Genomic DNA, 13,252 nt, shown 5'->3' on the forward strand with positions numbered 1-13,252 from the left:
CTCTTTGACTCCCTTGTCAATCAAGAATCTATTGAACTCCACGAATTTCTATCCTCACAAATTCTACATTTTTTTAAAAATTAACCTGTTCAGAGATGTTATTATGCATCTCCAAAGCAGGCCTTCTGGCTTAGAGGTAGGGACATTACCGCTGTACCACAAAAGCCCTCAAATTTATACTAACATATAAATTAGAAGCAGTAGGAGCCACTTGGCCTCTCAAGCCTGCCTGGCCATGATTTGTTAAGTCGGTTCATACTCAGCTACTTGGTTGGTTTTCAATACCATCATCACCTTGCTCTTCTCTCTTGTCAGAACAAGATGGTGGAAGAGATATTATCACCAGACTGGTAACCCTGAGACCCTAGCCAATGCTTGGGTGATGTAGGTTCAAATCCTGCCATGAAATTTGAATTCAGCTAATAAATCTAGAATTTACTATAATCTAATCTAATGGTGAACATGAAACTATTTTCATTTTTAAACAACCCACCCAATTCACATATATCCTTTAGGGAAAGTATTAACCAACTCCACAATAATAACACTGCTCTAAACTGTCCTTTGCAGTGGTCTAGCAAGCCACTCAGTTGTATGAGAGATAATGGGAACTGCAGATGCTGGAGAATTCCAAGATAATAAAATGTGAGGCTGGATGAACACAGCAGGACAAGCAGCATCTCAGGAGCACAAAAGCTGACGTTTCAGGCCTAGACCCTTCATCAGAGAGGGGGATGGGGAGAGGGAACTGGAATAAATAGGGAGAGAGGGGGAGGCGGACCGAAGATGGAGAGTAACGAAGATAGGTGGAGAGAGTATAGGTGGGGAGGTAGGGAGGGGATAGGTCAGTCCAGGGAAGACGGACAGGCCAAGGAGGTGGGATGAGGTTAGTAGGTAGATGGGGGTGCGGCTTGGGGTGGGAGGAAGGGATGGGTGAGAGAAAGAACCGGTTAGGGAGGCAGAGACAGGTTGGGCTGGTTTTGGGATGCAGTGGGTGGGGGGGAAGAGCTGGGCTGGTTGTGTGGTGCAGTGGGGGGAGGGGACGAACTGGGCTGGTTTAGGGATGCAGTAGGGGAAGGGGAGATTTTGAAACTGGTGAAGTCCACATTGATACCATACGGCTGCAGGGTTCCCAGGCGGAAAAATAACCAGCTTGTAACTGATGTCCATTTCAAGCCCACCGATTCGCACAGCTACCTAGAATACACCTCCTCCCACCCACCCTCCTGCAAAAATTCCATCCCCTATTCCCAATTCCTCCGCATCTGCCGCATCTGCTTCCACGATAAGACATTCCACTCCCGCACATCCCAGATGTCCAAGTTCTTCAAGGACCGCAACATTCCCCCCACAGTGATCAAGAACACCCTTGACCGCGTCTCCCGTATTTCCCGCAACACATCCCTCACACCCCGCCCCCGCCTCAACCGCCCTAAGAGGATCCCCCTCGTTCTCACATACCACCCTACCAACCTCTGGATACAACGCATCATCCTCCGACACTTCCGCCATTTACAATCCAACCCCACCACCCAAGACATTTTTCCATCCCCTCCCCTGTCTGCTTTCCGGAGAGACCACTCTCTCCGTGACTCCCTTGTTCGCTCCACACTGCCCTCCAACCCCACCACACCCGGCACCTTCCCCTGCAACCGCAGGAAATGCTACACTTGTCCCCACACCTCCTCCCTCACCCCCATCCCAGGCCCCAAGATGACATTCCACATTAAGCAGAGGTTCACCTGCACATCTGCCAATGTGGTATACTGCATCCACTGTACCCGGTGCGGCTTCCTCTACATTGGGGAAACCAAGCGGAGGCTTGGGGACCGCTTTGCAGAACACCTCCGCTCAGTTCGCAACAAACAACTGCACCTCCCAGTCGCAAACCATTTCCACTCCCCCTCCCATTCTCTAGATGACATGTCCATCATGGGCCTCCTGCACTGCCACAATGATGCCACCCGAAGGTTGCAGGAACAGCAACTCATATTCCGCCTGGGAACCCTGCAGCCATATGCTATCAATGTGGACTTCACCAGTTTCAAAATCTCCCCTTCCCCCACTGCATCCCAAAACCAGCCCAGTTCGTCCCCTCCCCCCAATGCATCACACAACCAGCCCAGCTCTTCCCCCCCACCCACTGCATCCCAAAACCAGTCCAACATGTCTCTGCCTCCCTAACCGGTTCTTCCTCTCACCCATCCCTTCCTCCCACCCCAAGCCGCACCCCCATCTACCTACTAACCTCATCCCACCTCCTTGACCTGTCCGTCTTCCCTGGACTGACCTATCCCCTCCCTACCTCCCCACCTATACTCTCTCCACCTATCTTCTTTACTCTCCATCTTCGGTCCGCCTCCCCCTCTCTCCCTATTTATTCCAGTTCCCTCTCCCCATCCCCCTCTCTGATGAAGGGTCTAGGCCCGAAACGTCAGCTTTTGTGCTCCTGAGATGCTGCTTGGCCTGCTGTGTTCATCCAGCCTCACATTTCATTATCTTCACTCAGTTGTATGTAACTGCCACAAAGGACAGTCAGGGATGAGCTATAATTACTGGCCTGGCAAGTGATGACCATATCCTGGATAGTTGTTTTAAAACTTACTCGCCACAGTACTGATCTTTCCTGGTTCCTGGTGGACAGGCCGACGAGCGGGGAGGCCTTTCTGGATTTGGTGCTCGGCAACGGCCCAGGACAGGTGTCAGATCTCGTGGTGGGAGAAGACTTTGGCGACAGTGACCACAACAGCCTCACATTTAACATAGCCATGGAAAGGGAAAGGAGCAGTTACCAGGGGAAGATATTTAACTGGGGTGAAGGAAACTATGATGCTATCAGACAGGAGTTGGGAAGTACAGATTGGGAGCAATTGTTCCACAGAAGGGGCACAGCAGACATGTGGAGGCTGTTTAAGAAGCAGTTGTTGCGAGTGATGTATAAATTTGTTCCTCTGAGACAAGTAAGAAGGGGTAAGATTAAAGAGCCTTGGATGACGGGTACAGAGGTGCTTCTTGTCAAAAAGAAAAAGACAGCGTACGTAAGGTGGAGGAAGCAAGGGTCTAGCACAGCTTTAGAGAATTACAGGCTTGCTCAGAAGGTGCTCAAAAGTGGACTGAGGAGGGCCAGGAGGGGGCACAAAAATGGCTTGGCAGGAAGGATTAGGGAGAACCTGAAGGCATTTTACTCATACGTGAGGAATAAGAGAATGATCAGGGAGAAGGTAGGGCCGATCAGGGATAGCGTAGGGAACTTGTGTGTGGAGTCTGAGCAGATAGTGAAAGCCCTAAATGAGGTTTTTGCTTCGGTTTTCACTAAGGAAAGGGACCTTGTTGTGTATGAGAACTTTAAGGAGCAGGAAAACAGGCTTGAACAGATCAAGATTGAGGAAGTTGATGTGCTGGAAATTTTGGCAAACATTAAGATTGATAAGGCCCCAGGGCCAGATCAGATTTATCCTAGGTTGCTCCGGGAAGCGAGAAAGGAGGTTGCTAAGCCGCTGGCAAAGATCTTTGCTTCCTCACTCTCCACAGGAGTCGTACTGGAAGATTGGAGGGAGGCAAATGTTGTTCCTCTTTTCAAGAAAGGGAATAGGGAAATCCCTGGAAATTACAGACCAGTCAGGCTTACGTCTGTGGTCAGCAAGGTTTTGGAAAGAATTCTGAGGGATAGGATTTATGACTATTTGGAAAAGCATAGCATGATTAAAGGGAGTCAGCATAGCTTTGTGAGGAGGAGGTCATGCCTAACAAATCTTATTGAGTTCTTTGAGGAAGTCATGAGACAGGTTGACGAGGGTCGAGCAGTGGATGTGGTGTAAATGGAGTTCAGCAAGACATTTGATAAGGTTCCCCACGGCAGGCTCATTCATAAAGTCAGGAGATATGGGATACAGGCTGTCTGGATTCAGAACTGGTTGGCTGACAGGAGGCAGAGAATGGTTGTAGATGGTAAGTATTCTGCCTGGAGGTCAGTGCTGAGTGGTGTCCCGCAGGGCTCTGTTCTTGGGCCTCTGCTCTTTGTAGTTTTTATAAATGACTTGGATGTGGAGGTTGAGGGGTGGGTTAGTATGTTTGCTGATGACACAAAGGTTGGAGGTGCCGTTGATAGTATCGAGGGCTATTGCAGGCTTCAGTGAGACATTGACAGAATGCAGAGCTGGGTTGAGAAATTTCAGATGGAGTTCAACCTGGATAAATGCAAAGTGATGCATTTTGGAAGGTTGAACTTAAATGCTGAATATAGGATTAAAGGCAGGATTCTCGGCAGTGTGGAGGAACAACGGGATCTTGGAGTTCAAGTGCATAGCTCCCTCAAAGTTGCCACCCAGGTGGATAAGGTTGTTAAGAAAGCATATGGTGTTTTGGCTTTCATTAACAGGGGGATCAAGTTTAAGAGCCACGAGGTTATGCTGCAGCTCTACAAAACCCTGGTGAGACCACACTTGGAATATTGTGTCCAGTTCTCATCGCCCTATTATAGGAAAGATGTGGAGGCTTTGGAGAGGGTGCAAAGGAGGTTTACCAGGATGCTGCCTGGACTGGAGGGCTTGTCTTACGAGGAGAAGTTGACTGAGCTCGGACTTTTCTCTCTGGAGAGAAGGAGGAAGAGAGGTGACCTGATCGAGGTGTACAAGGTAATGAGTGGCATGGATAGAGTCAATAGGGCAGGATTGACTGCCACGAGGGGTCATAGTTTTAAGGTGTTAGGAGGAAGGTATAGAAGAGACATCAGAGGTTCTTCACCCAGAGAATTGTGAGCGCATGGAATAGTTTGCCAGTGGTAGTCGTGGAAACGGAGTCATTAGTGACATTTAAGCGACTGCTGGACATGCACATGGACAGCAGTGAATTGAGGGGAATGTAGGTTAGGTTAATTTATTTTTGGATTAGGAATATTCCACGGCACAACATTGTGGGCCGAAGGGCCTGTACTGTGCTGTACTTTTCTATGTTCTATGTCTATGTTCTCTGTTCAACCTTCTGTAAAAATTGTGTTCTTTGCTAGAATTCTCTTGTATATTTTCCCCATCCCATCTCTCTCCAAGCCTGACAGCCACCAGAGATCTCTTAGCCCATTCCGTTTTGGTTTCTTGTGCATCCCAATTTCTATTACTTAGCCATTGGCAGCCATTCCTTCAGCCACATGTCAATGTCCTAAATTCTCCAATTCCTTTTCTAAATCTCTACACCTCTCTCTCCCACTTTAATCCTTGAAATGTACTTTTTTGAGATTGTAAAGAGGGTTCTATTTGAATACTAATATGCAAACACATCTTAAACAAGGTAACAGGTCCATAAGAACACCTTCAGCACCCAAGCTCCCATCCAAATCATCCTGATTTGGAACATGGGTTTTATTAATGGGGAAATAGAATATAAAAGCAAGGAGATTGTGAAAATGTGTATAAAACACTGGTTTGGCCACAACTAGGGTATTGCAAATTTTTCTGGGTGCCACACTCTAGCAAAGATCTGGACGCATTGAAGGAAACAAAAGAATTTCACAAGAATGGTCTCAGAGATGATGAGACAATTTAGGTCTGTTTTCCTTGGAAATTGTTTGAGAGGGGAGTTGGTAGAGATGCTCAGAATCATGAGGTGTGTGGACAGTGCAGATAAGGAGAAACTGCTCTCATTGGTGGAAGGATTGAGAATGAAAGGGCACAGCTTTAAGTAATTGGCAAAAGGATCAATGGACACATGAGGAGAAACTTTCACACAGTGAGTGCTTAAAATCTGGAATGTGCTGCCTGAGAATGGAGGCAGATTCAATCAAGATCTTCAGGATGGGATTGGATTATTGTCTGGAAAGAAAGACTGGGCAGTGTTAAGGATAGAAGGTGGGGCAGTGGCAATAGGGAACATGGTCCTACTGAACAGCTGATGCAGACAAGATGGGCCAAATGGCCTCCTTGTCTGCTGCAGAAGTCCTTTCATGTCACACAATGCCTTCATTATTGCCATGCCAGAAAAACTAGAAACTTGATGTAGCACTGAACAGGCTGCAACAGTTTATGAAGGTTCACCATTACCGTCTTCTCCAAGATGACTAGAGATGGATATTAAATTGTGGGCTTCCTGGCAATGCCTGTATCTCAAGAATGAATAAACAAAGAGCCTGTCAGTTGGGGTTTAATGTATTAGAAAATCCTTGGTACCTGTCTGCCTAAAGCTGCACTTAATGTCACCTGAGACACACTTGCACCTTGATTTTCTGTGGCAACTTTCCCATTTATCTCTCCCTCACAGGTGGATCATGCTAAAGACCCTGTATTGTGTAGACCTGCTTCATTTTTTAAAAGTCCACTGTTGAAATAAGACAGCTTTACTATGGCAGACAAGAGAGATTCTACATCGTTACGACCAAGATGGGAGAAGTATACTGTCACTATAGTTCCATTAGTCCAGGGGTCATAACATCACCCAAGTGATTATGGACACTTATATGCTTCCTCTACATTACAATGAAAATACCCATCGGCCAGGTTTTAATATACAAAAGTAATTTATTATTGGTTAGCACACGGTTCATAATGTGATAATATAAATGTTTACTCCTGTTCTTACTCAAAACATACATTAAAACATGCAAATGTGTTTCATGTAAAGGTGCAAAAATTGGATTGCCCTCTGCAGAGATTAATTTTAAAAAGTAAACACTTTCTGGCCAAATACAGACAGGTCTTCAAGATGGGATTTGGTTACTATCTGGAAAGAAAGAATGGGCAGTGTTAAGAATAGAAGGTGGGGCTGTGGCAATAGGGAACATGTCTTACAGACAAATACTATCGTTACTGTTCACAGTACATCCCATAAACAAACAGAAAACAAGCGTGAACATTTTATTACTTCCACATATTTGAATTCTGAATCAGTCATGAGGGCGTATGAGTTCACACATCCCCTGGGAATATAAACCCGGACTTTGGACTACTAGCCAGGAACACAATCAGGACAATACAGTAGCCTTGCTGGGGTACATTGTTACCAACACGGCAGAATCACGCTGGTCTTTTAAGCCTATCCTAACGAGACAAGGTGCAAAATTCTACACATTATATCACCATCTCCTCAATTACAGCTACCCATCAGCATTGTAATCGTCTGGGAGAGGTACAAACCAAAGAAAGAAGAACATTAAGTGTGAAACACCTAAGGATATGTGGATGATTTCAGATTTTCTATTTAAGTAGGCATATTGTTATCCAGACTAACACTGGTAAGCTGAAGCATGTGGATGTTGGGTTACCAAAGGGTTGGGCTCAGCTGTGACACACCCCACCTTTTCCACAATCATGTGGCCCATCAGTCTGATTTGGTCAGAGTGAGATACAGGAAAGCCAAGGTTCACCTGGGAATGTACTGTGACACAGATCAACACATTAGAGGAGCACAGAGAGAAACAAAATTTTTCATCAAAAAAATTTGGGAAAAACAAGCCTTATCTCATCCAGAGACAAAAACAATTGCTGATACGTTACACAGAATTCTGCAGAACAGAAACAGGCCATTCAGTCCAACAGAATGTGGCTATTGATGAGGCTCCTCTTACCTTAATTACTTTATTCCATCAAGATATTCTTCTATCACTTTCGTTCTCATGTACTAACCTATCTTCCCCTTGAATACTGTATTCCTTCCCTAATGTATTAACTCTTAATGGCAAAACACAGTGAACTGAGCCAGGGAGATATGAGTGTCAAAAAAAATTGGAAAGAATGCTTCTTCTGTTCTCTTCCTAATGGTATAACAAGCCACAACATCATGTCCTTCACCATGAGTTGATAAGGGGACAGGTACCAAATCCACCGCAGCAGGAAAAGTGATCTGACTGTTGGTATTAGTCTGATCTATGCCAGCATTCCATCCAACGATTGCAACTTGGTGTGCCAATGTACACATTTGTATGCATAACATGGTTGACCAGGAATTTGTCCTGCTCTAACCACCTGCCATTGGTGTATGTTGGAAGGATTTTTAAGCTAATTTTCAATCTATTTGGACACATTATGAAAGTAACCTCCTCAGCCTTGAATGGTACTTGAACCCAGAATTTCTTGCTCAGAGGCAGGGCACTATCACTGAATGACAAGGCCTCCTGGTGGATAGATATGCATGTAATATTGATCAACAGGTCCTTGGGAATGGGCACTGCAGGCTGTAACACAATTTCACAAATTGACAACTGAGCAACTCAATAAGGTTATCTCCCTTTGCTGTTATAACTTCAATTTATTGCTATTTTGCCATGTACTACCATTCTGCACATGCAATGTATAGGGTGTTATATAAAATGTATCTAGACGTATTGTTGTGTGATATTTATCTTGTAAGCAATTCAGAAAGAACATTTGCATTGATACTGCATTTTTCACAACTACAAGATACCTCAAAGAGCTTTTCGGACAATGAAGAACTTTTTGATTTGCACTCGCTGTTGTAATATAGGCAACCAAAAATGTGAACTACAAGGTCCCAAAAAACAGCAGTGTAATAATGACCTGATGTGCCTGGAATCTGTTTTATTTTCTGACTTTGTTCGAAGGATAAATATTGACCAGGAAACCACGGAGCACTCAATTGCTTTTCTTCAAAATATTCCCATGGGACCACTTTATTGGCACTTGAGAAAGTACCTCACTTGAATGTCCCATCTGAAATTTGGTCCTTCCAACTGTGCAATCTCCTCATATTACTGTAGTGAAGTGTCAAATTCAATTGAAGAGGCCTATTTATCAAAATGCAAGATCTTAAATTCCCAGATCACAGCTTCAGTAGGAGATAGACAAAGTAACAGGTATTCATGTATAAAGCATGTTTAGCACGGTAAAGTATCTCGAGGAGCACAATAAAATTCAAATTGACACCGAACATAAGAGGGAGATATTAGAACAGATGACTAGAAACTCTGTAGAAATATGAACTTTTAACCATTCACACAATTTTTCCAGATTTTCTGCCAAACTCCAACTGAAGATTATCAGCAGCAATTCCAGGTATATTTTTTCTTTGGTTGAGAAGTCTGGTCCACAATAATATAAAAAGCCAAATTCTTATCTCATCCTGAAGCTAATATGTAACCACCCACTTACTCTTGTTTTTATTCGCTCCCTTCCTCCCTCTGAGTAATTCTCCACTCAGCACTCCTCACATTAAAATAAGAAACTTAAGCGCACAATGGAACCACAGCAACAAGCCCCTGTCTTACCACATCAGGCAAGGACACCCCAAAAAATACTTCAGTTTTCTTGATGCTCTTCAAGGTCAGAAATGTCAATGCTAGGGAATGGAAAATATACTGTGTTTTTATTCCACATCCATGTCAAGCTCTCTCGCTTCAAGCTACAGGATGATTTGACGCATGGGGGGTGGGGGTTGTGGCGTATATCTAAGGCTGAGAAAGATGGATTGCTAATCAGTAGGGGAATTAAGGGTTACAGGGTAAATTCAGGCAAGTGGATATTAGGAATATCAAGCATGATCCTAATGTTGACACAGCAGGCTGAAGGAGCCAAACAGCCTACTCCTGTTCTTATTTCTTATGGCCTTATAGGATACACATCCCTCTACTCAACGAAGTGCTTTAGCCCCTCAGAAGAATGCCCCACTGCATAAGTGCAACTCAGATTCTCCATTACCAGGCATTCTTCATCTATGGCAGTGAGGTTATAAAATACAATGTCATGCTTAAGGGCGGTTGCTCTCTGTCTATACTCTTTCAATTTTAAAATACTGTTACTAGTGCAAAGCTGTCCTGTCAGAGTGTTAACGGGATACATAGGGCAGCAATAACATTATATAGCTCCCTAAATGTAATAAGGTTCTGAAAAGATCAAGTTACAGAAAGCAATATGATCACAAGCGACCAAAAACCTGGTCAAGGAGGTAGATTTTAAGGAGCTTTTTGAATGAGCAAAACATAGTAGAGAGTTCTAGCAAAGAAATTTCATAGTCCTGATAAATTAGGAGTCTTCATAACTGTGTAATAAGTCAAAGCCAAACTGCATGAAATTACAGAGTCTCTAGCAGATAATTCAGCCCAAGTATTTTATACTAGGGTTCATGTTCAACATGAACCTCAGCTCACTATTTAATCCTGTATAATCAGCAAATTCTTCTGGAATATTGAAAAGTAAGGTGACCAAAACTGAGAGATGGAACAGGTGAGGAACAGGCCGTAGTGTTTGTGATATTACAGCGTAAAGCAGATATATTCCACTTAGAAAACTTCAAGGGGCTTTGATGTGCTATTTCCTCTGGCAAGAGGGTCAGCAAGTGAAGGACACAGAATTAAGGCAGGCAGCTAAACAACTAAGGGGAGATGACGAAACTTTTTCAACAGCAATTTGTTGTGATCTGGAATGAGCTGCCTGTAAGGTAGATTCAACAGTAATGTTTAAGAGGGAATTTAGATGCATATTTGAAAAAGAAAGAGGTCTGCAGGGCTACGGAGAAAGTTCAGGGCAGCTGGAATAATTGAATAGCATTGTGAAGAGCCAGCATCATGGGCAGAATGGCTCTCTCTTTCACTGTAAAATGATGTGATGGTAGTGCCAAGAGACACAGCACATAGAACTATATGAGGAAAGTGAGAGAGACCACTTTGCTGTGTCTGACTAAGACTCTGTTCTAATACAACATCAAATCATTGCTTACTTTGGTTTTGTAAAAGGGCTGGGGTTAGGGTTATCCCTCCGTGAAGGGATATTTGTATGCAGAATAAAACATTAGCTGAACATATCACATTTGACACATTTCTATATGCCACTCGTTAAAGAGAAATAAAACCCCTTTTAACACACAGTGCTTAAATATTTTAAATATATGGAGATGTTCTGTGAAGGCAGGAGACATATAAAAAGGCATGTATCATAAACAATGGGTTCTGCTGTGAAATTACACCAAACTGAACATTCTCTCCCTGAATCATTCCCAATGCAATGTTTGTTTTAATTCATCTTAATTTTTACAGGATAACTTTAAACTCTGCCTTACCTATAAATCAAAACTCACCTCTTCCATTGACTTCCCTCAAAACCATTTTAATCCAAGTTTCCCATTCCAAACCAATTTCCTTGCAGTTCCTAAATAAACTTTGGCACGAGGTTATTAAACAGTCAGTAAAACTGCAATATAATTACAAAGAACCGGCTCCATCTCCCCCCTTCCTCAATCATCCTCTCATCCACACACACGAACATTAAGCTAACCCGTTCCTAAAATTCCGACCAAATTGTCCACTAACTGCATTCTCAAAATCCAGATTCACTTGCTGTACGACCGAACATTAACATTTAACATGAAGTATTCAAAACTGACACCCAGATTGATCACGAAGCACCTTTTGGGTTATATGAATCGACGAACACACCTTTTAAGAAGAAAACCGACCATGCCTCAATTTAAAAATAAAACAATTGGCCCAACCATTTTAAAATAATATTTTTAACCACGTTTCCTTAGTGTGATTATTTTCTTCAGAATACTCACGTCAGAGGTGGCTACCATTAAATTTCGTTCGAAACATTTTTTTCAAACTCAAACGTTTTAAGTCTTGAAAAAATTACTAATCATTCCAGTTAGTTTTTAAGAACAAGACAAATTGAGTGTCCTCTCTCGTGTCACTCGCACAATTAAATATGTCACAGACCTTTCGTGTGACCACTTACAACTTACTGAATCATTGGTAATATTTTTAGACCATTTGTTACATTGTACAACTAAGATACATACATAATAAAGAAGGCCCTTATTTTTCGTTTTGCGGTTATATGTTCTGGTAAACACCATGCCTAGTTGTGCCTTTAAAAAAAACAAAAACACATTGAAAAACAAACACATGGGGCTTATAAATACGGTGCATACTCAGCCTGAAGCCGGATGGGTAACTCCTGTTGTAGGCAGTCCTGTGTCTATAATGCTGTTAGTCAGACTGATACTAAATACGAACTCCGTATGAATAAATAAGTTGTAGGAAATGCAAAAATGGGGAGATGAGTCTTTGTGACATTTGTTCGTAACATTAACGTCAACTTTGAACCTAATTCCCCAGAATGGGCTGCAAGAGTCTGGGGATATCATGTACGCTAGGATGCCTGGAAAGATCATTTGGAACATTCATGGCAGGCTTGTCACTTCGAGTCAACGCCTTGTGTTTTAAAAAAAAGTTGCCTGTTTGCGACAAAACAGTGGCATGATCGGAGGGGTCAGGCTGTCCAAGCGTGTACATCAAAGAGTAGAGAGAGAGGGGAGAGAGAAGAAGAAAACTGCATACAGTATTCCTGAAACTATTCTTTGGGCTATAGAGGGGGAGGGAGAGATCAAACAGGGAAGACTCTAAGACAACACTTGATACAATGGAAAGCTAATCAAACAGAGGCGGGAATCAGATGTTCAGAACATAGGCTGGGACAATGGTAACATTCAGGCAGGAAAGGTGCAAAGATTTCTAGATTGTGTTCAAGAAGATTTCTTATTGCAATATGCACCAATCCAACTGGAAAGGATGCAGTGTTGGACTTGCTTCTTGGAAATGAGCAAGTCAATCAAGTGCTGGCAGAGGAACATTTGAGGAGACAGTGATCACTGTATCACCATTTAGGCTAATGATAGAAAAGGTCAGTGGGTGATTCAAAGTGAGAATAACTAACTGGAGGAGGGCCATCCTCAAGAGCAGAGCTGAGCCAGATAGATTGAAACAAAAGGTTGACGGCAAAAAGTTGTAGCTGATCAATAGGTGACCTTCAAAGACGAGACAGTACTGGTACAGTCAAGATGTATTCACTGAGAAGGGAAAGGAAGGGGAAATAATGTCCCTGGATGAAAAAGGAGATGGAAATTAAAATAAAAAACAAGTTCTTTTATGACAGATGTCAGGTAGAAAATACAGTTGCAAACCAAGAGGAATACAGAGGTTTGACTGAAGCTAAAAAAGCATCTTAGAGAAGCAAAGAGAGACGATGAATAAAGACTGGCAGCCAACATACAGAGGAATCCCAATATCTTCTCTAGACACGCTAATGATAAAAAAAATGATGTGGAGGTGCCAGTGTTGGACTGGGACGGACAAAGTCACAAGTCTCATGACACCTGATGAAGGAGCAGTGCTCTGAAAGCTTGAGATTTCAAATAAACCGGTTTGACTATAAGCTAATGTCAAGTAAAAAGACAGTAGAAGGAAGTATAGGGTCAATTTCAGAACAAGAAAGAAATTATTTCATCTCTCGTACATCCTTTCAAGTTGGATTGTTGC

The 13,252-nt window shown here is 43.1% G+C and overlaps 1 protein-coding gene across 5 annotated transcripts in view; it reads right to left on the reverse strand.

Moving 5' to 3' along the window:
• The window catches only part of LOC125447175 (paired box protein Pax-6-like), a 79,305-nt gene extending 67,278 nt beyond the window's left edge, over nt 1-12,027 (reverse strand). For 2 of the 5 annotated variants that reach the window (XM_048521371.2, XM_048521370.2), the window contains exon 1: nt 11,866-12,027. Coding sequence is in view for 2 of the 5 variants with exons in the window: in XM_048521368.2 (XP_048377325.1) it covers nt 11,491-11,508 (18 nt within the window). In the remaining 3 variants the exon portion in view is untranslated. Of the gene's footprint in view, nt 1-11,490; nt 11,545-11,733; nt 11,797-11,865 lie in introns of those variants that run through there. The other 3 variants (XM_048521368.2, XM_048521367.2, XM_059640759.1) reach the window with 2 other exon arrangements.
• Nucleotides 12,028-13,252: the final 1,225 nt, after the last annotated feature.

Source organism: Stegostoma tigrinum, chromosome 38 (genome assembly GCF_030684315.1).
Source record: "Stegostoma tigrinum isolate sSteTig4 chromosome 38, sSteTig4.hap1, whole genome shotgun sequence".
NCBI lineage: Eukaryota > Metazoa > Chordata > Chondrichthyes > Orectolobiformes > Stegostomatidae > Stegostoma > Stegostoma tigrinum.